This window comes from Carcharhinus amblyrhynchos, chromosome 5, assembly GCF_965287045.1.
Source record: "Carcharhinus amblyrhynchos chromosome 5, sCarAmb.v2.hapA, whole genome shotgun sequence".
NCBI lineage: Eukaryota > Metazoa > Chordata > Chondrichthyes > Carcharhiniformes > Carcharhinidae > Carcharhinus > Carcharhinus amblyrhynchos.
In genome coordinates, this window is record NC_137328.1 from 62,803,187 (window position 1) to 62,830,126 (window position 26,940).

General features: G+C 41.3%; 1 protein-coding gene across 2 annotated transcripts in view; it reads left to right on the forward strand.

Annotated features, from left to right (window-relative positions):
* Positions 1-26,940, forward strand: part of trpm6 (transient receptor potential cation channel, subfamily M, member 6) — a 154,283-nt gene that overhangs the window by 117,789 nt on the left and 9,554 nt on the right. The window contains exons 26-34 of one of the 2 annotated variants that reach the window (XM_080188915.1): positions 916-2,108; positions 5,082-5,194; positions 6,410-6,542; positions 12,734-12,834; positions 17,394-17,449; positions 19,871-19,893; positions 20,589-20,639; positions 22,988-23,053; positions 25,462-25,748. In XM_080188915.1, coding sequence (XP_080045041.1) covers positions 916-2,108; positions 5,082-5,194; positions 6,410-6,542; positions 12,734-12,834; positions 17,394-17,449; positions 19,871-19,893; positions 20,589-20,639; positions 22,988-23,053; positions 25,462-25,748 — 2,023 coding nt within the window. The remainder of the gene's footprint in view (positions 1-915; positions 2,109-5,081; positions 5,195-6,409; positions 6,543-12,733; positions 12,835-17,393; positions 17,450-19,870; positions 19,894-20,588; positions 20,640-22,987; positions 23,054-25,461; positions 25,749-26,940) is intronic. The other variant, XM_080188917.1, reaches the window with a different exon arrangement.

A 26,940-nucleotide genomic window follows, 5' to 3' on the forward strand; every position in this document is an offset into this window, starting at 1 on the left:
AAACATTGAATGTTTTCAAGATGCAGTTAGATATAACTCTTAATGCAAAGGGGATCAGGCTGTTGAGTTGGATGATCAGTCATGATCATAATGAATGGCGGAGTATGCTCCAAGGGTCGAATGGCCCACTCCTGCTCCTATTTTCTATGTTCCTATGTAATCCTGCTTAAGTCTTTCCAGTTGCAGCTAGATCTCATTTACCTGGACCTCAGGTGGATCCCATGTCTGCTTGTGGATCAACAAACATCTATGGTCTGATCAGGTATGCCATACGTCAAGGCCTCTCTGAAGGAATTCCCAGAGTTGGGAGTTTCTGCCTCGGCTGTTTCATGGCAACGGTCTTGTAAGCAAAGTTTTGGCCATCACAAAACTATTACAGAGTCACTGCTAGGTCAGAATCTGGTACGCCTAATTTCCAACTTTCTTGATGTACTCATGTTTACATCAAGGTGGGAATATGCTGAAATGGTGGATGGTTTTTATAACCTACTATTTTATTGCTTACTCTCAATCAGCCTTCAGTCTGTATAATGCAATAACAACATGCTTTTTGTCGAGTGCCTTTCAAGAGAAAAAAAATTGCAAGATGTTTTACAGGAAGGAGAAACAGGAAATAATGCAAGTGATTGCCTGTATAGATATTAGAAAATTGATTGGTACAAAACAAACTAAGATACTATTTGACTGCTGCAGTCAGACTATATCTGCTTGGGGTGTAACTGGAAAACTGCTGCCATTGGGCTGACTACTACAATAAAGAGCATTGGCAGATTGAGATCCAAACAACAAAAACTTGCCTTTATATAGTGCCTTTTACATCCCGAGGTGCTTCAGCTGGACATTTCTAAGAGGCTGTTTCAGAAAATGTGGTAAAATAGAGGAATCAAAATGACTAAAACGCGTTTTCTTTTCTAGAGTTGAAGAAATGGCAATGCATTTGGAGGAAGTAAATGAAAAAGTGCATTACGTCAAGGAATCTTTGCACAGTTTGGACAGCCAGCTTGGACATCTGCAGGACCTCTCGGCACTGACTGTGGACACCCTAAAAGTGATCTCTGCTGTGGATAGTTTGAAAGTGGATGACGCATTCTTAGGGAACAACACTGAAAGCAATGACTTTCGAAAGTTGCCCCATAGCTGGAGCAACGTGATCCACCTGAATCCTTTGGATAATCTTTCTACTGAAGCGAAGCAAAATTATTATAGCACTCCACCTTCATTACTTCGCAACTTAACCAACAGCCAAAAGCCTTCGCTGTGCTATCACAATGCAAACATTAGAGCTGAATTACCTAAACTGGAAAAACAAAACGAGAACAGACAAGGGTTATTTGCTGACCGAACACGTCTTAAGCAAAAAGGGTTGGAAGTTGATACTGTCGTGTCAGAGGTGTTATCTGAACCCATATCACCTCATAAATATGGTCAGTTCTTTCTATTCCCCTCACCGCTCGAAAGTCCTAAGTGTACAGATCTCCGTTTTAATCTGTCGCTTCCAAGCACTCCAACATTGACCGATTTAAACTCAATTGCTCCGAAGCAAGAGAAAAGTCCCTGCAGCACACCAGTACAACACAGCTTTCAAAGGGTGCCCCCTGAGCAGCTTAAGGCAGAAGACCATGGTAAACAATGGGATGTTATTCAAATGTCTCCAGTAACGACTGATGGGAGAGTGGATCAACTTTCATTGAACCTGCTAGCCTCTCCCATTGTTATTGACGCTTCCCTATTATCAAGCAGTCATAGTGAGGAGATTGAAGGTGGTTATGTCAACTGGGCATTCAACGAAGATGATGAGCCAGGGATCTTCAGTGCCAATTTGGAGAAACAAGATAAAAAATGTGTGCATTCTTTATTCAAAACTGATTGTAAATGTAGGAATAATGGATCATGCCACCCCCAAGTCAGAAAGTCTCATTCCTTCTCATGCAGTTCAGACAGATGTGGACTTACCAGTGCTGGCTTAGAGTGTTTCTCCAAGCACAAGTATAACAGCATTTCCTACTGGATAAATCCACTGAGAAGGAATGGTTCATCTTCTCGAAGAAACAGCTTCAGGTTCAGGATTCAGAAGGAAGAGAATCTCTGGAGCACAAGCAAAATCAAAGGTTTAATTTAGATTATATTTTGCAATTTTATTAATGGGCAAATGTCTATAACCTCAAGAAGCCACAAGCTAAATTAGAGAGTGATTTCTTAACAATTTGAATCCTGTATATGTCAACACATATTGCAAACAATGCTTCAATAGAACATTTTAATGGAAAGTGGAGATATATGGCCTTGTGGTGAGAATTGGTCCATTTAATTCACAATAGTTTGGATTTTACTATCAAAGCAGATAGCCCGAGTTGGGAAATTTCCCAACTTGCTAGACCTGCCTCGATAGAAAGGCCCTGAATGATATGATTTTCGCTCTGGGTAAAGTATGTGGGATAGAATTGGGCCTGCCGACCACAGAAACAGATTGGAGGTGACAACGGGGGTTGCTGATTGCTGAAGCAGGATAGTTAAAAGGCCTACCTCAGTTTTCTGGGACTTTGTCATTTTAGCCCCTCTAGATTCACCTGTCATATGCCATTAACCCTTAATCTGCTCCTTATGCCATCTTACTGCATCATTCTCCGTATCCAACCCAGAGGCACTTATAACCCTAATGCCACAAGCCAACCCACTAACCAACCTTGACCTTCATACTGTCCATGCCAACTCACCCAGTATCCACCATGGGCAGACCTTAGGAGCCATGTTGAGATGAAGTAAAGTAAAGTAATGCTCTATAGGGAAGCAAACCTGCTATTCTTACGTGGTCTAGTCTGGCCTTTAATCTCAAAGTGATTGACTCTTAGCCACCCTCTCAAGTGGCCAAACAAACCGCTTAATAATTAGGGATGGGCAATAAAAGATTGGTCTTATCATAACAAGCCATAAATGGATTTTAAGAAATCTGCCTCTGTAGTTACAGGTGCTGTTTTGTATCCAGCATGGTGTTCATGCTCTATGCGCACTGTTTTGGTGCAAGCCCTACTAGACCCCACATTGATAAAGGCCAGAGGAAAGGCATCTTTACCTACAACAAAATCAGGCATTAAGGCATTAATATATGCGGTTTGCTCCTTCCTGAATCTTTTGAGGTGGGAGACACAAAGCGCCATTGCTGATTGTCCCTGGGAAAACCTACACTAAGTAATTTAAAAAGATAAGCAATTAAAATACTTACCACTAATCCTGAGATTTTTAATACTGCTCTTAACTCTGACCTCCTGTCCCACCCAAATTTCTCTCTGGCCCTGACTCCCTATTCTCCACCCGCCATTCTAACCACACCTATGACCCTCCAACATCACTCCAGTAAATTGTGATCTTCTTTCCAAAACTCCACACCCCTCCCATCGCACTTCCAGGTCAAATTGTTCCTTCTCTAAGCTTACCCGATGGCTTACCCAAGAATTGGGAAATGAATCTGTGTGGATCTCTACTATTGCATCATGTATATGATAATAAGATTGATGGCCCAAAATTCAATTAAAAGTTATCATCTTTATTAGCTATCTTTGCAGTAGTATCTATTTCCATATAGCCTATAATGCAGAGATTGGCATGAGTAACACAGAATTGCATCAGCCATGGATGATATGGATTAGATCAGTGTACCTTTCATATGACAGCACCCAACGTCGTCTCATGTAGTTGGAAAGTACAAGTATTGCAGAGGACCTGCTACACACTGGCGTCATTGAAACTCAAAGGAATGCAAAAATAAGAGAGCGAAACCCCATAATGTGGCTGGAGCACTGGCTTCAATGCTTGAGATGTCAGATTTTTAGTTTGCTGTGAGTTTTTCAAAAAAAATTTACCTGTTTATAATCTTCTGTTTTTGGTTTCAACATTAAATTGACTCCTAGATAGTTTCTGTTGTATCACACAAATCTGGGGATATTTGCAAAGACACTCTAATTATCAAAAGATTAGTCCACAACCAGAATTATATCAGTAGCTGCAGATTCTGGAGTATTAAATATGGTATACAAAGTTGTTACCATGACATTAAAGGCACACAAGGTGGAATGACCGCTATACTACATCACGTATATTCAGATCAAAGCATTCAGACTGGGACATATCTGATAAAGGCTGTATTCAGAGACCAAGGGATTTTCTCCTTTGAGGCAGGAATCATGAGTTGGGAGATTTCCTGACTTTATGATCCTGCCTCCTTCCCAGCAGTGCCCACCCACACTATTTTCATTGTCAGGTGGTGGAGAGAGGCTAGAATCAGAGCTGCTGCCTTTGGAAGAAGGCTCGATGTGGGAATGGAGGCAGGCAGATGCTAAGATAGTTAGAAGTTCTGCCTCTGTTCAGTCATTCACTAGCCCAGTTCTGTACATGAGTATTATGCACCTTAGCCTCATACCCTAATACTTCCCATGCCCCCACATGCACCCATACTCATTTAACCAGTATCCACTGTGGGCACAACTCATGACCCCTATAATTACATAGGGAAGTTTTTGAGATGCTCATGAAACTGTCAGAATAAACAGCCATTCAAAAACATATTCAAAATCATTATTTTCTTAGGTTGTTAGCTTCTTAGGTAAAATTTCAATCGAAATAAAGCTCAAAGTTTCCTTGACAGTTGTATCATCAATCCCTGCTAAGCTAAATCCATTAATGGGGTTTGGAGCTCAGTGAAGCATTCAGTGAGATTCTATTGCACAACTGTCAACAAAAGCTTCAAAGCTGAATATACGAAAACTTTTGAACCGGTGGAACAGATGACTGTCCGATTGCCTGTTGCTCTTAAGAATCATAGAATACCTACAGCGCAGGAGGAGGCCATTCAGCCCATCAACATTTCTACATCATTTGTGACATCCACACTTCCCTCAAGAAAATTGGAGTCTTAAATATAGTTTCATCTGACCCTAATTTTTGTTATTCAGATCTTTTATTTTTTATGTCCTAATTTCAATTTATTTTATGTCCTAATTTCAATTTGATACTTTCTGACAAAGTTGAATCAACTCCCAAGTTCTCATTTTCTTTATTTTTAATGTTGGCATTTTCTCTCCATTTAGCCTTTAAAAAACCTTCACAGCTTTACCACTCAATGAGGTCAAAAACAAAGTCCCAAAATAGTCGGATAACATCCTTCAGAAGACAAAAGAAGCCTCCAAAATTGCAAGTACCGGTGAGTAAATGAGATAAAAATGTATACTTTAGTGAGAACCAAAAAAGATACTGCAGTCTGTTTTAAAGAGGACTATTTATCTTTTTCATGCTATATGCAGGAGTCCTTCCCATTATCATATATACAGGTGTTATGTATAGCAGCTATACATTGCTGTAATGCACTTACACTATGCAACATACCTGACCACATTTTTTCTATTGGTCACCCATAAAATACAATCCACCCCTCACTGAAACACTGGTATGTCAAACTGTTTCTAAGCCTTGCCAATGCCACTGTAATCAGTTGTAAGGAGGTAAATGAGAATGATCAGTCCATTCATTTTTGGCTACTCCAAAGGAAGACATGTGGCTTCTGTGAAATGCCTTGTTACTGTAGAATTAGCATCAGTAGTCTCACATAGTGTTATACTTCTTCCCACTGTAGAATTTGTTAACATTGCATCTCAGTGATGATGTTGAATTTTCTATTCCAGTATGTATTGGCTTGTGTCATAAAGCTACAGGAAATGAGTATTTGTCATGTTTTCATGACAATCATGGGCCTTTAAGTCTTTGATTTATTCCATTTCACTTGTACTTTTCAATTTTCAAAAACAACAAAAGACATCTTCATCAGCATAAGTAGGTCATATCAATTCATCATCAGCTTTCATGAAGTCAGATTCCAGACAGGAATCTGAGCTAATCCCAGTCTGATTGGGTAGATTAAGATTATGTGTATGTTTTTTTAAAATTTATTTATTTGTGTCATAAGTAGGCTTATATTGACACTGTAATGAAGTTACTGTGAAAATCCCCTGGTTGCTACCCTCGGGTGTCTGTTTGGGTACACTGAGGGAGAATGTAGCATGGCCAATGTACCTAACCAGCATATCTTTTGCACTGGGAGGAAACTGAAGCACCCGGAGGAAACCCACACAGACATGGGGGACCATGCAGACTCCTCACATACAGTGACCCAGGCTGGGAATCGAACCCGGGCCCTAGTGCTGTGCCACCTGGCCACTTGGGGGAAATGTTGGGATCCTCAGATCTGCAAGATCTCTGAAGCTGGACAATCAGAATTCTTGATGGAGAATATTTCAGTTCTCTAGTTGGATGGATTGGGTAAAGCTTACATTGTGCTGAACATATATGGTTGGAACAATTCCCTTCTTATATAAACTTTCTGTATTTCATCCAATAAAGTGCACAAACTGGTTTGTTGCAGGTAATTACAATAGACGGGTGCTCCCAGAAGAGTTTGGACTCAACTCAACAAAGCAATGATGGAAGTGAGAAGAATGTGGATGAGAAGGAATGTAACAAAAACTGGCTAACTATTTCCACTTTCAACCAAATTAGTATGTCACCTTATAGATCACTTCCATATTAAAGTGTGAGATTAAGAAAAGATGAAACATTATGTAATCCGGCTAATAAGAGTGATACTTTTCCACTATTTGTTCCATAATGAACATGAAAAGGATTTGTTCTCTGGATGTGCTATCTTTAAACTTCTTTTTATTACTGTGTGTTTGAGATCAGGAGCTACAGTTCAGATTTCAAATCTCTTTGTGTTGCTTATCCCATACATGACTGGCACAAGGACTCTACTGATTAGGAGAAAACTGAGCAAACATCAATCAGCAAAGACTGAATAGGATATTTGCTCTAGAAAAGAGAAGACTGGGAATAGATCTGATAAAGGTCTTTAAGTAAATAATGAAGTGCTTCCATAGGGTAGACAGAGATCAGGGACAGAATTTTACAAGTGTCCCGCTAGCATGAAAATGGTAGAGTTTCAGGTCTGTTTTTTGGACATGCTTTTATGTCCAATCATAGAACATAGAATATAGAACATTACAGCACAGTACAGGCCCTTTGGCCCTCGATGTTGCGCCGACCTGTGAAACCAATCTAAAGCCCATCTAAACTATGCTATTCCAATATCATCCATATGTTTATCCAATGACCATTTAAATGCCCTTAATGTTGGCGAGTCCACTACTGTTGCAGACAGGGCATTCCACTATTACTTACTACCCTCTGAGTGAAGAACCTACCTCTGACATTTGTCCTATATCTATCAGCTTTCAATTTAAAGCTATGTCCCCTTATGCTAGCCATCCGAGGAAAAAGGCTTTTACTGTCCACCCTATCTAACCCTTTGATCATCTTATATGCCTCTATTAAGTCACCTCTTAACCTTCTTCTCTAACGAAAACAGCCTCAAGTCCCTCAGCCTTTCTTCATAAGACCTTCTCACCATACCAGACAACATCCTGGTAAATCTCCTCTGCACCCTTTCTAATGCTTCCACATCCTTTCTATAATGCAGTGACCAGAACTGTACGCAATACTCCAAGTGTGGCCACATCAGAGTTTTGTACAGCTGCAACATGACCTTATGGCTCTGAAAATCAATCCATCTACCATAAAAGCTAATACATCATATGCCTTCTTAACAACTCTATCAATCTGGGTGCAAGCTTTCAGGGATCTATGCACATGGAATCATGTGCACATAGTGCAATGAAAAATAGGCTAGACCATTTCTAGCTGCTACAGGCAGTGGGCAGGGCTTAATTCACCAGCAATCAGCAGAGGGAGCTTTTGCACATGCACAGATCTCTGATACTGCACATGCACAATAGCAACTGTAGAGACCTGACAGAGAGAGAGAACCTGTCAGACCTCTGCTGCTGTAACCAGTCTGAACACAACAGTGGATCGCAAGCCCCACAACTCCCAGAAATGTAGCCTCTGTACGCGCCCCCCTCACTGCCGAGACCAATCATGTCTCACCCCACCGATCTGATGCAGAGTGGCACCAGCGCCCACTTCCCTCACCCCACTAATTATAGGCAGAGTGGTAGTGGGCCCCCTTCCTCCTCATACTGATCTCCTGCAGACCGGCAGCAAGCCCGCCCTACCTCCCTGAAAGGGCCACCCTTCAGGCCTTGCCCCTCCAGGCCCTGCTTCCATAAGCCCTGCTCCATATGCCCCATCCCCGACAATGCCGTGGGCATTACCATGGTGCCAGGCTGGTGCTGCCCAAAGGGCATCCCCTTTGCCCTCAGCCACCCTAGGGGGTCTCAATGGCCTCCAGTTCTACCACTAAGGGCAACATGACTATTTCCTGTTCATGGAGAGCAGGTGTTTTCTTTGCCAGAGAGAACCTCTCTCTGCAAGGCCACTAGGGCAAGCAAGCCTGGACAATTGAGTGCCGAGTTACTAAACATGTGCAAATCTTCATTTAAATAAATTTAAATACACCATTCAGCCTCTCGCTGGAAATGGGTGAGAGGCTGACATTGCTGGAAATCCAGATCCTGTAAGATCACAAGAGCAGAGAAATCGGGTGTGATCCTGATTTCTCAGCTCTCACGCAATTTTACCACCTCACTCAGCCCATCGATAGGCGGGGCAAACAAGTAAAATTCCAACCTAGATGTTTCCACTTCTTTGGAAGTTCAACATCAAAGGCCATACATAGAATCATAGAAACCCTACAGTATGGAAAGAGGCCATTCGGCCCATCTTGTCTGCACCGACCACAATCCCACCCAGGCCCTACCCCTATATCCTGACATATTTACCGACTGATCCCTCTAACCTGCACATCTCAGGACAGTAAGAGCAATTTTAGCATGGCCAATCAACCTAAGCGGCACATCTTTTGGACTGTGGGAGGAAACCGGAGCACCTGGGAGAAACCCATGCAGACATGAGGAGAATGTGCAAACTCCACACAGACAGTGACCCAAGTCAGCAATCAAACCCAGGTCCCTGGAGCTGTGAAACAGCAGTGTTAACCACTGTGCCGTCCCAGATACACATAAGCTGGTCATTAATAAATCCAAACAGCAATTCAGAATAAGTTTCTTTCAAGAGTGGTGAGAATGTGAAACTTGCCACGACATGGAGTAATTGAGGTGAACAACATAGGGGAAGCTAGATAAACATGTGAGTAGAAAGGAATGGGAAAGCAGGTTGATGGGGTGAGATGAAGGAAGGCGGGAGAAAGCTTGAGTGGAGCAGAAACACAGGCATAAACCTGTTGGGCCAGATGTCTTATTTCTGTGCTATAGAATTCTGTGTAATGCTGTGCATTGAGATCCATTGTGGACAAAGGAAACAAACCATTACACTTAGAAAACAGTGGTCCATAGCATCAGCAGTCAAGGATTGCATTTCAATCCAAGTAGCAGATTCCATTGAGTGTTACTGATCTGACATAGTCAACTGAACCAAAAGTGACATTCTGGTCACCTTCAACCTAGAGCAGTTCCATGTGTTCACAGTAACTTTATCTTTAGGATGAGGAATGGGATTAAAGTGTGGCCAGCAGCAACAATTTAATGATGGATTCAATCTTCTTAAAGCCAGCTCTTGTAGTTATATCTGTGTTGTAGACAAATTCCCAGCTCAGGAACAAAAGTAGATCATTCAACAAAATTATGGCTGATTTGTTTATGTTTCCAGTTCTACACTACTATCTACCCCCTAAAACTTTTGATTCTCTATCTATCTACCATTTTTTGGGGGGCAGAGGGTTCCAAAGGGCATAATCCTCTGAGAGTGAATCATTCTCTTCATCTCTATCCCAAATGGAACAAGAGGAAACATCCTTTCCAGATCTACCTTGTCAAGTTTCATATATACTTTGATCAATTCACCACTCCCTCTTAGCTCCAGTGGAAACAGGCCCAGCCTCTTCAACCTATCTTCATTGAACAACCCACTCATTCCTGGCTTTAATCTAGTAAACTTCTTCTGAACCACCTCCAACACATTTTCACCCTTCCTTAAATAAAGGAAGCATCATTGCACAGAAACTTTGAGATGCGGGCTTAACCTGTATAACTGAAGCATAACATCCTAACTTTAATGTTCAATTCCTCTTATAATAAAGGATAATGTTTTCTTAGATTTCTTGATTATGTGCTGTACCTGCATACTAATATGTCATGCATGAGAACCCTTAGATTCCTTTGCACCTTGGAATTCCTTAATCATTTTCCATTTAAGTAATACTCTGCTTTTTTATTCTCTTTGTCAAAGTGAACAACTTTACATTATATTCCATCTGCCAGATTTTTGCCCAAACACTCAACCTATCTATATAATTCTTGTGTGAGTATATTGATTTTGGGTTTTTATTATGGGTGCTTTGCTAAGACAATATTACGTTCCTATGCGATGAAAAGAAACCCATCACTATATATTCAAATTTCATCCTTACTGTTTCTTTTAAATGAACTTTTTGATTGAACAATGAAGATGGCTGCTACAAGTCATCTGAGGGCAGGGTTTGTCCTTTGAATCAGTGCTATCCCAGGAGTTACAAGGAAAAAAATAATTATTTTCTCAGATTGGCTTTGCTTTCACCCCTCATTATGCCTATTGAGCTATGAACAGATTCATATGACACTTGGGGCTGTTCAGATCAATTTCAAAGTAAAATACAGGAATGTAGGGGGTGATCCTCCCCTAAGTGCCCAACAGGGGAGAAAATAGGAGATCCCTTCACCCTCATTTTTTGGTCATACTTAGTTTTATGAATCTCCGACACTCTGTGCTCCACAGAATGCCCCAGGGAGATTGACCCCGGTAAGTTGGGGGGGGGGTGGGGGTATGCCTCATCCTGCTGGAGAGACCAGAATCAGCACATTAAGCAGGCCACTGCTTAATGCCGATCTGTCAGTTGGAAGATCAGTGCATTTGCACTGACTCCCTGATCACTGGCCTTCCGATTTCTTTTCAAGCCCCCTTCTCCTGATTAATGGCTTCCCAAACCCCTGATCGCTTGCCTACCTGACCTAGCTGCCTCCCCCCCCAGTCACCGGCCTACCTGACCCCCATCCCCATGTGCAGCCCCGATCTCTTCCCCCATCCCCCCACTGTGCAGCACTGATTGCCCCCCCTCTCCCTCTCCCACCATTCCCATTGCAGAGTGCACAGCGGATCCCCACCACCACTGATAATCCCGATAGGCCTGGCCCCCTCTTCAATTTCAATATGGTTATCAGCGTCACTCCTGTTTCCGGCACGAGGCTGATTACATTGAAAAACATTGCCTGGGAGACTCATGATCAGCTGGACACCAGTCGCAAGTCATGCTACAGGCCCCGACTGACGTCTCTTGAGTAGGGCAGCGGGCCAGGAGAATCGCCCCTATAATTTGCATCTGATAAGTTGATTTGATTTGATTTATTATTGTCACATGTAGTAATATGCACTGAAAGGTATTGACTAGCATTCAGTGGGTGTGCCTACATAATGGCTATCTTCAACATAGATGGTACTTTTTTCAACAAGTAATGACTAATTATCAGTCCTGAAAGTAAAGCCAATCTAAGCTGTTAATGAAGGACATATGACCTAAGCCTTTGGCCTTTCAGACTTCAATATTGCATCTTTGGGCTTCACAGCCAGATCACCATTATAACATCAACTGGACAGAATTCAAGCAGCTGGGCTAGGTAAGCAGACTCAACTGCACAAAGCCTGCTTGATTTTAAAATGATGCATGTTGAGCAGTGTAAGCACAGAAAAGTCCAACATGTAGCACTCTCAGTCGTCTCAGGGATTTTCATATCATTTAACCAATCTCATCGGAACAGAAGCCTACCATGAAGGAAACACCCTCTGGCCTCTGACTTTGAACTCTAGAACTAACATGAACAAATATTCATTTTGTTCATTGGTCCTTGTACCATAAAACTCCTTTACTCATGCATGTGTATGTATGCACAATAAGAAGTGGCAAAAACACCTTTTTCGAAGTTTTATGTGTGAAAGATAAAACTAACAATCTGCCTTAACCCTGACTTGCGTTTTTGTGGATTATTAGTAAAATTCAGATTCAAAAGCCGTTTGTTAGGAAAACACACCGCCTATTCTTTGAAAAACTCATTCAAAACGCATTGTGGTTAGAGGAAATCTTGCACTGTTTTGTTTTGAGTGGTTTTTGGGAAGTTGACTGAAGGTCACTTTCTATGTAAGTATATACAAGTGTTTGGCATGGGATATATTGAATGCTTCTTTGTTAGAGCATGTTAATGGGAGCTCTTTCTTTGTGAGTTTCACTATCACTTAGAGCATTTAGGTTCATGTCTACACTGAGTTCGAAGAGTGTGGAGGAGAGGAAGGAAATATTGGCATGAGAACTATCCCATTCTGTAACCTCATAATTGATGTGGATTATTAACATTAGCTATGGCCAAGACCACATTTTTCTAACTCATTGCATGATCCGTGTTCAATGTAAATATTATTTAAATGGCGATAAACATGGGATGGAATGTTATGATCCCATCCTGGCGGGAGCGAGGCTGTAAAATGCGGCCAACAGTTCAAAATTTCATTGGCATTGGCGGGACTGAAAAATCCCACCACCAGAGGGACCTTAAAATTCCGCCCATGGTTCTTGCTTGGGCATTAGTTTTTTTAGAATTATCTTTCACCAAACTTTGATCCAGGATAAAATGTAGTTTGCTGTGTATGGAGGTCTGAACACTGAAATTCTTGTCCCTGTGCTTTGCTTCAGCAGGTTATGAAGCTGGTGGTTATTCAAATCAAGATGTTCATGATCAGGATGCCAACATGATATCAAAGCAATGCAGTGACATTTTAAGGACATCGTTTGAGGTGAAGTTTCGTTGTGCATGGGGTACAGCATTTTGCTTAGTTGGTTAGATGGCTAGCATATGTATCAGCACAGGGTTCAATCCCTATTCTGGCTTCAGTAGACAGAGGGCCCATTGCTCTACCCTTGCTCTACCCATTGTACCAAATTGTTTGGTGAATAATTGCTAAAGACCTGCCTTCAGGCAGAGAACTGAAGAGAAGATTATTGTCCATCTTTGACTGAACTTCAAACCAGCTTTTGTAGCTTTTCCCTACACTGTAGAATTAATTATATTTGTATTAAAAAGGAATGACCAAGAATCTTCTTAGAAGTACGTACTTAATTGAAATATGCAGTAATATGTACAGCAGGAAAAAACACTTTAGAGAATTAGTGTTGGGTTGTGTTTGCTGGTGAACTTGAATAATAGCTCAGAAGAAAACAAAATAGTTCATTGGTTCATAGCAAAGAAAAAGCACTTGTCATTCATCTCAAAGGTTTTCTCAGATTTATGAGTGGATACTCACTTTATCCTGTTTATGATGCACTGCAGCAACACACCAAAGCTCCATAGACACTACCATCTAAAAGCACATGAAGGAATAGATACATGGGAACACCACATCCTGAACGTTCCCTTCCAAATAGTCAGCAATTTCAGTTATTTTCAGGTTTCCAACAGTATTTTGCTTTTATTATGCTTTCACAAATCTTCATTTGTCCTTTTCAGCTTATTCTAACAATAACAGCAGGACTACTTACATTCAAAGTCACTGTGATCATCACCCTTATCTGAGCTGTTTTCTGAATAGTTTGGTTTCTCCTTCACAGTACTGCATTTTTGTTTGTTCATCTTGATAAGTGGGAACACCACATCCTGAACATTCTCTTCCAACTACTCACCATCTTGATTTGGAAATATTTTGATTTGATGTGATTCATTATTGTCACATGTATTAGCATACAGTTAAAAGTATTGTTCCTTGCGAGCTATACAGACAAAGCATACCATTAATAGAGAAGGAAACTAGAGAATGCAGAATGTAATGTTACAGTCATAGCTAGGGTGTAGAGAAAGCTCAACTTAATGCAAGGTAAGTCCATTCAAAAATCTGACAGCAGCAGGGAAGAAGCTGTTCTTGAGTGGGTTGGTATGTGGCTTTTGTATCTTTTTCCTGAAGGAAGAAGGTCAATGAGAGAATATCTGGGGTGCATGAGGTCCTTAATTATACTGGCTGTTTTGCCGAAGCAACAGGAAGTGTAGACAGAGTCAATGGATGGGAGGCTGATTTGTGTGATAGTTTAGGCTACGTTCACGACCTTTTGTAGTTCCTTGCAGTCTTGGACAGAGCAGGAGCCATATCAAGCTGTGATACAGTAAGAATGCTTTCAATGGTGTGAGTTGGTGAGAATTTTACTTAACATGCCAAATTCTCTTACTCTGCTGAGAAAGTAGAGGCATTGGTAATATATCATTGTTCTTCACAGTCCCTGGGTCAAAATCCAGGAATTCCCTCCAGCACTGTAGCACTGTGGGTGTATGTGGATTGCAGCAGTTTAAGAAGGCAGCTCACCAACATCTTCGCAAGGGTAATTAGGCCCTAGCCAGCAATACTCACGGGAATAATCTTTCTAAAAAATCCAATGCTGTGTCATCTATAGGGTATCCAAAGTATTTGTGAGTTGGACAAGCAACATCTAATTAAAGAATTCTCACTAAGCCATGCAAAGATGAACAAGGAAATTTAAAGCAGAAAATACAAATTAAGTTTCAAGCCTGTTCAAAAAGTGAAATACAAATTGCAAAAGAAAGATGGTGTTTTGAGTGAGGGAGGTAAAAGCTACAGATAGAAAAACTTTCTTTCTTTAATTAAAAAAATGTCTATGGCTATTAACTTATGCAGTAATGAGAGTCCACACTTGGAGATGGGTGGGTGTCAGTTTCACTCATGGACCCCAGCCCCCAACCAACTTCCTCCTTGAAAACTACTAATATTTAAAGAAATGAATCTTGTCCCCTTTGGGTATATAGGCTCCACTCTGCCCTGGATGGACCTGTTCCAGGTGGGGCCTACTTCAACTCATCTAGAAGTCCTTATGCATGACTGTCTTGGTGCACTGGCATTCAAATTGGCTCTGAACGCCTGTGAGGCTGAAGACCCAGGAACTCTGAGTGCAATGATTTTTAGTTCCTGCACATCAGCGGCCAAGCTGGAGGAGGGCTGGCATTGTCCCTCAACAAAGTCTGAATTCCTGAAGGAATTCCTGTGCACGTCCACAATGCCCAAACATGATATGTGACCATTTCACAGCAGTTAGGGTGGAAATCTGCAGGAATAACCAAGGAATTTGAGTCCCTATATTTTCAACTGTGCACAAAAGATCAATGCAAGTAGATTCAGCATCCAAACATTTAATTAACATTTGGGAAGAAAGAGCATGAATGACTTGTCAGGAAATAAGGCAGCTAACAATGATTTTCTGCCTTATTTGCAAGTATATACATGTATGTTTATATTATATATACATTTATAAAACTCCATATATTCAGGTGACAGCTTATTGTTCATGAGGGAAATCTTCAATTTATTGGGACTTCTGACTTGAATCTATTAGGTTGTTTATGGTTGACACAAGATTAAAAATTCCCCATTCAAAACTGTGGCTTCTGAAATAAAAATCTGAAATAAAAGCAGCAAATACTGGAGCAATACTCAGCAGTTCAGGCAAATCTGTGGATAAATAAAAAGAGTTGACATCTTGCTAGGGCCAGATGGACTGTTTCCAAGGCTGCTGAAGGAGGTTAGGGAGGAGACAGCAGATGCTCTGAGGATGATTTTCCAATCCTCACTCAGTACGGGAGAGGTACCAGAGGGCTGGAGAAATGCAAATGTACTTCCATTGTTTAAAAAGGGATGAAAGGAAATGCTAAACAATTATAAGCCAGTTAATCGTACATCTGTGATGAGCAAATCAGTAGAATCAATCCTGAGGCATAGGATTAACTGTCACGTAGAAAGACATGGACTTGTCAGGAATAGTCAGCATGGATTTGTTAAAGGAAAGTCTTGCCTCACAAACTTAATTGAATTCTTTGAGGAAGGGACAAGAAGAGTTGAAAAGGTGGTGTAGTGAATGTTGTGAACATGGATTCTAGCAAGGCGTTTCACAAGGTCCCACATGGCAGATCGGTCAAAAAAGTAAAAGCCGATGGGATAAATACAGGATAATGTGGAAACTGAATGAAAAAGTTGGTTTAGTAACAGAAAACAAAGGGTAATGGTCGATGGATGCCGTGAATGGAAAGTTGTTTCAAGTGTGTTCCACAGGGTTGATGTTGGGACTCTTACTGTTTGTGTTACATTTAATGATTTAGACATGAATGTGAGGGGGTATGGTTAGAAAACTTGCAGATGACACAAAGATTTGCTGAGTAATGGATAGTGCAGAGGATAGCTATAATCTACAAAATGATATTGATGGGCTGGTGGAGTGGGCAGTAATGTGTAGATGGATTTTAACAAACAGAAGTGTGAGTAATGCATTTACAGGGGTCAAACAGTTTTAGGTAGCAATAAATTGGAATATGCTAAGAAGGGTAGATGAAGTGAGAGATCTTGGTATACAAGCACACAGGTCCCTATAGGCAGCAGTTCAAGTATACAAGGTTGTGAAGAAGGCTATAGAATTCTCTCCTTCATTGGTAGAGGTACAGAATATAAAAATAAGGATATAATATTGGAATTGAATAAACCATTGATGAGGCGAGAACTGGAGTACTGTGTGCAGTTCTGGCCTCCATATTATAGGAAGAACATAATTGGTCTGGAGACAGTGCAGAGGACTTTTACAAGAATTTTGCTAGGGCTAGAAAGTGTGCTATGAAGAGAGATTGGATAGGCTGGGGTTATTTTCATCAGAACAATGAACACTGAGGGGTGACTTGATTGAAGTGTATACAATTCTGAGGGCAAGACATAGCGTGAAAAAGGATACAATGAAACAATTCCAGAACTAGGGGACATAGATTCAAGATAAGTGGCTATAGACATAGAGGGAACATGAAAAAGAACTTTTTATGCAGAGGGTAGTGGGTGTCTAGAATTTGCTGCTTGAATTCATGGAGAAGCAAAGATCCTAAACTCTTTTAAGAAGCACCTGGACTTGCACCTTAAGTGCTGTAAGCTACAGGGATATGGGCCGGATGCAGGAAAGTGGGATTAGAAAGGGCACCTGGCTATCCTTGGGCTGGCATGGACTCGATGGGCCAAATGGCCTCCTTCTGTGGTTCTATGCTTCAATGGTTTCAGGTTGATGACTTGCTTCAGAACCCAGTTTATTTCTCCCATCACAGGTATTGCTTAACCTTCTTAATATCTGCAGCATTTTCTGTTTTGAAACAAACATTTCTGAATCTTGTTGTTTTAGTTTGCTGTACTGATAGATTTGTGGGATGGTTGCAAATCATGGTGTTGTGTAAACTGCTTCATCAGTTCTCAGTAGTAAAGATAAACTGATTGGAAAAAAATAACTGTATAATGTATAAAACCAAATTAATAGAATATTTCTCAATTTTCAGGAGCTGACTAAAAGTTCATTTTTGTCAAGTAGAAGTAACCTAAGTAGGAAATCTTCGTAAGTATTTCAATAATTTTTGTAATTATCAGCTCACTTTTTATAGATAAGGCAGGAATGACTTTTGGGGGGAATTTTCCTATCCTGCCTGCCATGGGTATTGTAGCAGGTGGATAGGCAGGGTAGGGGTGGGGTGACTGGTGCATGGGAAGCATCATCAGGCATAACTGAGACCCATGTGGGTGCTACTCTACATCAGAGAGTCAAAACTCAGTTTGAGTGACTGCCTTGCAGAACACCTTCAGTCCATCCAAAAGTAGGACCCAGACTTCCCTGTCACTTGCAATTTCAATATATCATCCTGCTTTCATGTCCACATGTCCATCTTTGGCTTGTTGCAATGTTCCAGTGAAGCTGAATGCAAACTGGAGGAACAGCATCTGATCTTCCAATTTGGCACTTTACAGCCTTCCAGGCTGAACATTGAGTTCAACAACTTCAGAGCATGAACTTTTGCCTCCATCTCCACTCATTTCATTTAATCTTATTTATTTATTTATTTTCATCCATGGTTTCATTTTTCTATTTTTTTAAAATCTCACTTTCCACCTTTTTCCCTCACAGTCTCCTCTCCCTCATATCTGTTACATGCCTCAATTTGTCCTTTAGCACTATGTCCACCTCTACCACTTACACACTCTGATCTCTTAAAGGACTCAATTAGCACCATTCTTAGCCATGATCACCATCATTTATATTTTCTTTGCTTTTTCCTCCACGACACGTTGTCCCACCCTAACAGAATAAAGCTCATCGTATTTTCTATTCAGCTCTGATGAAGAGTCATCCAGACACAAAACATTGGCTCTATCCTCTCTCCACTGATGCTGTCTGACCTGCTGAGATTTTCTAGCGTTTTCTGCTTTTGTTGTGACATCAATCATTGTTGACTTTCACTTGGGCAATCATGGTCAGAATAATCATGGGCGGCATTTGTGAGGACTCGAGTGATGACAGCGGTGTGAAGTTGAGAGAAGGTAAACTGTATAATAGCTGTCAAGAGACAGCTGCTGTACAAATGCCAAACATTGCAGGTGCACACAGTTATAGCAGCAGTAGTTTCGTCACTAACTCTGCTCTGTTCCCTGTTTACACAACACATTTGATTTTTAGCACTGTTTAGCTGATACAGTATTGCATTGTATTTTTAATCTCAGTGCTGTGCTGCTCAGCAATTCATCGGGATGGCTATAGCAGTTTTATATTGAAAAGTTTGTCACAACAGATTGCAGGGCAAACCTTTTCATGATGCGATCGTTCAGATAAGCCAACTACAAATAAAGTTTAATCACAAGCTAAACTGCAGAGTGAGCAGGATCTAATATAAGCTAATTCATATCACAGCAGAAGGACCATCAATTATTTCTGTTGATTTTGGCAAGGAATGGTCGATGAATTTATTTTCTGATTAAAATCTGATGGTACATGAGCATTGTCCGGGAGTCAATGAGCTGGTTGAACTATGGGCTGTTTACCTGCTATTATAATTTGTTTTTGAAGTTTCTTTATTATTCACAAGTGAGACTTACATTAACACTGCAATGAAGTTACAGTGAAATTCCCCTAGTTGCCACACTCTGCTGCCTGTTTGGGTCAATGCACCTAACCAGCACGTCTTTTAGACTGTGGGAAGAAACTGGAACACCCGGAAGAAACCCATACAGACATGAGGAAAACATGCAAATTCCACACAGATAGCGACCCAAGCCAAGAATCGAACCCGGGTCCCTGGCGCTGTGAGGCAGCAGTGTCTGTGCCACCACTGTGCCACTATGCAGCTATCACTGTGGTCATTGATTGTTAATAATGAGGTCAGATAAAATCAGAATCAGTCATACAGCACAGGAAGAGGTCATTTGACTCATCATACCTGTGCTAGCTTTGTGAAAGAGTTATCTAGTGAGTCCCACTCCACTACTCCCTCTTCATAGTTGAGCAAGATGTTCTCTTCAGGTGAAGATCCAGTTCCCTCTTGTGTTGCCACATTCATGGTGTTTTCTGCCAGTGCTCATCCTCAACTTTCAGTTGTCTCAGTGTCTTAGATCCTGACGGTGCAATGTTCTGTATTGACATGGCCTGAAAATTCCTTGGATCTGCAACCACCTAAGTTATATTAAGCTCAAAAGGCATCACTCCACAGTCATCGGCTAAAGTGAGGATACAGGCCTCCATGAACTGCTACAGCAGTATGGGGATTGAACACACATCTTTGGTATCATTTTGCATCACATTCTAGCCAACTAGCCAGCTGAGGTATCTGATTCCATTATACTCAAAGGCATTCTAAAAACACATACTGTATGGACCATTAAGAGCTCTAAAATGTTTCCATATATGAGGAACACATTAGACATGTAAGTTGCTAATGTACTTTCAATATTTCAGTGTGTGACTATATGCTATTACTTCCACCCTTTCCAGGTCCAATTCATGTGTTATTGATGGTAAGTAGTAGGCTTTGTCCTAAATGTTTTGCATGTTTACTGAAAGTGAATCTCACTTATGTAATTTTAAACTAATGATTGAGGATAGTCATTGAATATTTTACTCAAAAGTACAGTTAATATTCAAATTGAAAAATAATTGCTTCTGAAAACAAGGCCTAAGTGGACTCTATGACATCCTGCCTCTACTCTAACTTCATCTGCAAACTACAAGATAGTCAGCTTCCTGAATTGAGTAAGAAAACTATTTGAACCCAGGACATGTGGCCCAAATCTTTGTTATTTCTGATCAAAATTGCCTTTGTCACTGAATTACCTCATCAGTTGCGATACCAACAAGGAGGAGGAAGATTCCACTGTCGGGCTTGCAGGGGAATCCTTGGGCCTCTCCTTCCATGAGCCACCCATGACAGCCAGAACTTCCCCCTGTACCAAATGCTGCTAGAATCCTCTTCCCTGTTTCAGTAAACTCCTGGGAATTGTTCCCGTAGCATCCACGCACCCTACCCAGCCATCACTTTAAAATTGCTTCTGATATGACAGTAATGAAGAAGATCTTATCCTATATTCTTTACTAGGAGGTGCTGCAGTAGTTTTAGCAAATCAAATCCATTCAGTAAAAATAATATACATTTAAAATTTTTATTCCTACCTTGATGTCTTTCTCTTGATATTGGGGATGTTTTGTGTTTCAGGATTTGCTACCTCATTTAAAAATTCTCAGGATCTGAACTACCATTACTCTGGTAAGGAGTGAACACAATCCTGCAAATCTCTAGTTATCTATTCTGAGTTCACCAAATGAGATTTCAACTGTTTGCTGCTCACCAAGTTTGTACGATAAGACTGCATCAAATTACATGGTATTCAATGTTATATTTTGTATCAATAACCATGTACTGCACTAGGTATGTGTGTCTACTGTTATGTAACTGGTTATTATGAAGACTGGTGCTATCACTTGCAAATCACAATTTCAGGTAATGCAAGTACCACTGTATGGGTGAGATTTTAATTCACTTGAAATCCATCCACTTGCACCCACGTTAAAATAAGGTCCATGTCATGTCTTCAAAAGTGTTTTAAGTATAAGTTTTTCAAAAGTCTTTGTTAATGGTATTAAGAATTACAATTGCTAACTATAATGTATTAAATACTTATATATGCACATACTTCCTAACTGCACAGCCTATCTTCCTGATGTCATGTTTTTATCATACTTTGTCTCAGTGTTTTCCCATTATAAATGCCTGTGTCTATATATAAAACTGTTTACCTGCTATAAAACAGTTTTTTTCCTATGCAGTCATAATCTGACCATGTAGCTTCTCACATACTGGGCGGGATTTTCCAGCCGCGCTTGCTCCAAAACCGGAAAATCCCACCCGAGGTCAACGGACCTTTACATTGTTCACCCTTGCCCCCGCCCCATTATGATTCCCGTTGCGGGCGGGATGGGAAAAATCTCCCATTTTTTTTGAAACTTCTAATAATACTGCCATTATTTTTCTATCAGTAACAAAGATTTCCAGCCCAAACATAGAAACATAGAAAGTAGGAGCAAGATTAGGCTATTAGGCCCTTTGAGCCTGCTCCGCCATTCATTATGATCATGGCTATCATCCTATTCAATGACCTGATCCTGCCTTCCCCCCATATCCTTTCATCTACTCTGCCTCAAGTGCTATATCTAACTGCTTCAATATGAACATAGAAGATAGGATAGAAACATAGAGAATGGGATAGAAACACAGAGAATAAAGAATATAGTACAAATAAAATATATTCAGGAATTACAGGCAGGATTTTCACCCCAACATAGGGATGAAAACTGAGGTGAGCAGTTGTGTAGTTTTGTGCCGCCAGCCAGCAAGCTGGTTTACCAGAGCCATTTCTCTTTGAGCCATTTCTGGGTTGGCTAGATTGCAGGTGGAAAGCACAAGTGGCAGCATAGCTTTGTTAAAGGAATTAAAATACCAGTGAAGGCTTTTGCTGGCATTGGCAGCATGGCAGCTGCCTGCCTGGAGGTGGCCTCCCTCCTGGCTGTGGACCAAAAGCACCAATATTCCAGGAGCGATTAAACACCACTCCATAACCTTTAACAAATGCTATTGTAGGACAGTATTTTTAAAGGAAAAGGTTTTCCAGCCTGGAAGTACTGTTGAATTAAAAGGAATTTTAATGTTGTGTCAGTGGAACTAAACAGTTGATGGCTATGTTTTTCATCAAAGCAGTAAGTCTTAGATTTGCCTTCTTTTTGTGCGACTAGTTCCTTGATGTCATTAAGGAAATTAGCTGGAAAATAATTCCTAATACAGAGAGTGGCACGTGGGCACAGTGGTGGCACAGTGATTAGCACTGCTGCTACATACAGCACCAGGGACCCAGCTACGATTCCCGGCCTGGGTCACTGTTTGTGTGGAGTCTGCACGTTCTCCCCATGTCTGCATGTGTTTTCTCAGGGTGCTGCGGTTTCCTCACATTGTCTGAAAGATGTGCTGGTTAGGTGCATTGGCCATGAAAAGGATGCAGCAACTAGGGGATTTTCGCAGTAACTTCATTGCAGTATGAATGTAAACCTACTTGTGACACTAATAAATAAACTTAAAAAAAACTTTCAATTATAAAAAATGTTGGCATCATATAGATGCTAAGGCACCTGCACCCTCTCTTAGTTAATGAAATGATGCATGTTGTTAGCGGGAAAAATAAATACCTTTGAAGAACTAAGCGGGCAGCACAGTAGCAGAGTAGTTAGCACTGCTGCTTCACAGCTCCAGGGTCCTGGATTTGATTCCTGGCTTGGGTCACTGATTGTGTGGAGTTTGCACATTCTCCTCGTGTCTATGTGGGTTTCCTCCGGGTGCTCTGATTTCCTCCCACAGTCCAAAGATGTGTGGGTTAGGTTGATTGGCCACAGTAAAAAAAAATTGCCCCTTAGAGTTGTGAGATGTGTAGGTTAGAGGGATTGGCAGGTAAACATATGGGGGTAGGGCCTGCGTGGGATTGTGGTCAGGATTCTATGATTTTTAAATATAAAACTTTTTGTCCAGATTATTGATACTATTTAAAATATTGTTTCTTTTTTTTACAGCTGTTGAAAGAAATAATTTAATGAGGCTTGCCCAGACAATACCCTTCACCCCTGTTGATCTCTTTGGTAATGTTAAGCTTTTCTAACAGTTCTGATTTAAAATTTTTCTCATGTCTGTGGGGCAGAGATGGGGAAAACAAGAAGATAAGCTGCAAAGTTGGAGGATATGTTCTGCCAAATGAAAGCATAGATCCGATGTTTCCTTCCAGCTGCTGCCAAACTGGACAGTGACTGACCAAGACAAAGTGTGGCTTATTATACTTTGATTTTTGAGACCAGAGTGTGGTACCTCTGCTGTGTTAAGATTGAGAGGATTCTAGGGGTGTGATTTTCTAGCCATGTCTGCCCTTAAACTGTAAAATCCGCCCGAGGTCAACGGACCTTTCTATTGTATGCCCCTTGCCTGCTACGATTCCCATGGCAGATGGAATGGGAAAATTTCACACACCTAGGTGTGAAAATTCAGCTCATTCATCATGCTCAAAGTTTTCCGAAGGAATTGGAGGTGCATGTGAAAAGGAGAACACTTACAGTGTTATGGAGTAAAAGCAGGAGAAATGGCATAATTGGACAATCCTTTCAATCTCTGGCAGAAACACAATGGCCAAATGGCCTCTTCCTGCGTTCAATGATTCAGGATATCACATTTCTCCAAAAATACGTACATGGTCAGAAACATCTCACTTTCATGATGTATCTCTTTTCTTATTTTCCAACTATTATGCTATGGTTTTATACTCATTCTGGTCTATTCTAACAATGATTTTATTTCTTTCTAAAAACAAATGTTGAAACTTTCTTTTCTGGTTTGTTTACTCCATTCTTCTGATGCCTCCTTCTGAGGACAGCATGGTGACACAATGGTTGGCACTGTTGCCACAGTGGACCTGGGTTTGATTCCAGCCTTGCGTCACTGTTTATATGGATTTTGCACATTCTTACATTCTTACATTTGCACATTCTTCGAGTGTAGGGTGTCGAAATTTGCTGATGACACCAAGATTGGGGGAACGGCAAATTGTGCGGAGGGTGTGGAGAGTCTGCAGAAGGATCTAGATAGGCTGGGCGAATGGGCCAGGAAATGGCAAATGGAATTTAATGTTGGCAAGTGTGAGGTGGTCCACTTTGGTAGGAAGAATGGTAGGAAGGACTATCACTTACGTGGCGAAAAACTGCAGCAGGTGATGGTGCAGAGGGACCTCGGGGTCCTTGTGCATGAGTCGCAAAAACCCAGCTTGCAGGTGCAGCATGTGGTCAGGAAGGCGAATGGGATGCTGGCCTGCATAGCGAGGGGGATTGAATATAAAAGTAGGGAGGTCTTGCTGCAGCTGTATAGGGCATTGGTGAGGCCGCAGCTGGAGTACTGTGTGCAGTTTTGGGCGCCGCACTTGCGCAAAGATATTTTGGCCTTGGAGGGAGTGCAGAGGAGGTTTACTAGGCTGATACCGGAGTTGAGGGGGTTGAGCTATGAGGAGAGGCTGAATAAACTAGGCTTGTACTCGTTAGAGTTTAGAAGAATGAGGGGAGATCTCATTGAGACGTATAAGATGATGAATGGGATGGATAGGATAGAGGTGGAGAGACTCTTCCCGCTCAAAAAAGACAGTAGGACTAGGGGACACAGCCTCAAGATAAAGGGGGGGCGGTTTAGAATGGAGTTGAGGAGGAACTTCTTCACTCAAAGCGTGGTGAACCTCTGGAATTCTCTGCCCGTTGAAGTGGTGGAGGCTGCCTCGCTAAATATTTTTAAGACGCGGGTTCATGGGTTTTTGATAAGAGAGGGGATTAAGGGTTATGGGGAGAGGGCGGGAAAGTGGAACTGAGCCACGACAGATCAGCCATGATCTTATTGAATGGCGGGGCAGGCTCGAAGGGCTAGATGGCCTACTTCTGCTCCTATTTCTTATGTTCTTATGTTCTTACCATAATTGCTTGGGTTACCTCCAGGCGCTCTGGTTACCCCGCACAGTCCAAAGATATGCAGATTAGGCGGATTGGCCATGGTACATTACCTCTTATTGCCCCAAGTTGTGTAGATTAGGGGCATTAGCGGGAAATCATGGGGTTATAAGGATAGGGCCTGGTAAAATAACAAGAGGGTCAGTGCAGACTCGGTGGGCTAAATGGCCTTCTTCTGCACTGTAGAGATTCTATAATTTTGCTGTTCATTGATTAAAAACTGGATTTGAAGGCCAGTATTTCAGCCAATTGACAACATATACCAGTTGCACTGAAGCTACTCTTCCAATGTGCTTTTAGACACTGGTTCAGAAAAGGGCTTGCAAAAGGGAAAGTTTGTGGGTGCCCAGAAGTGTCTGTTTGAGCAACCTGGTTCATGATGCTTGGAACGTTTACACTATTTTTGAACATTGTATATTTGTAAAAGATGCCAGTTCAGATGCTAGTGAAACTGTCAACTGTTTGAAGTCATTAAGATGCTGAAGATACTGCCATCATTTTGTATTTCCATGCAGCTGGTGAGGAAGTAACCATCTACAAACTAGAGGAAAGTTCACCAGTGAACCTGGACAAGAGCATGTCTTCCTGGTCCCAGCATGGTTTGGCCGCCATGATTCATGTCCTTTCCAAGGAAGAAATGGATGGGGGACTTCGTAGGGCTATGAAGGTGTGTTGCACTTGGTCAGAAGAGGATGTGCTGAAAACTGGGCAGACTTACATCATAAAGTCCTTCCTGCCAGAGGTAGTCAAAACGTGGCAGAAAATCTTTAGTGAAGGAACAGTGCTCCATCTCTGCCTGAGGGTAAGTGATTCATGGAGAATAGGAGGAATTTTCACCTTTTTGAGTTCTATCCAACATATGGATGAGCTAAAGATTCCTAGGCCTTTCTGGAAAACTCCTGCTCTAACTCAAGATAGGCTATCCTCACAGTTTCCAAAGGCTTGTATGGAATGGAGCCATGAGCTGACCCTTATAGGCCCAACAGTGTAAGTGGAGTGTAGCCTATGGCAGAGACTTCCTATGTTCCTGGCTAGGAAGCTGCTGATGAAAGGATTGGTGCCCAGAGAATGAAGCTTACTCGTCTCAGGAATAATACCTGGGATCCGGCCTTGAAAGGGATCTGTGAAGATTCAGGTAAAAATAAAAGGGGCACTGATGGAATTGCTGGTAAATATTTCCATTGAAGGCAAGCAAATTCTCTACAATTCCATCCTAGAGGCTTCCCTTATCTCCCATACGCTGGTTGTTTCTGAGTTTCTGGGCAGCTTTACCAGGGAACTTATACCAGGATGTGCCATCCCAGCTGCCTCTCAATGATTTTTGGCCCTCTGATAGTTAAATATTTAGTTTTACAGGGCTCGGTCTGCTGAGATTTACTTGATTTAAATTTAATCCTCTTCCTTGCAAACATTCTTAAGCCTTTGTATGCTAACATTCCCAACAGTAATTCCTAAACTATAGACAAGTGATTTATTCAAAATCATATGTGTCCATGTTAGAATAGGTAACTTTTATACTTGCAAGTTTATTTAATCTTTATAATTTTTTAATTTTTATTCCAATTCAATCAAATCAAGTCCAATTCAGAGTCTCAACAAGTTGAGACATTCTCGATCCAAACTGACAAGACAGGGCTCTCACCTCCTGTCTTGGGCTTGATCTGCATGTTCCAAACTGATTGGAGTAGGCATAGTTCCTCGTCCAAAGCTTGATCTCATTGCATCTTAGCCAAAAGACCGAGATGTTGCTTTTAAAAATTGCTCCAAATGAAGCTGAAATGTAACCTAATGACTTCAAACAAGCATAGCATGTTGATACTACATTGTTTTAGATTTGGCAATTTCAACTGTTGTGTTAAATGAGCTTAGGGAATGGGTTGGAAGGTGGTGGGTGAGTCACTTGCCATGTTTTACATCACTCCCACTGAAAATACGTCTGTTGGGGACCTATAAAATCTAGCCCATTATATTCATTCCCACAATGGTGTTACTGT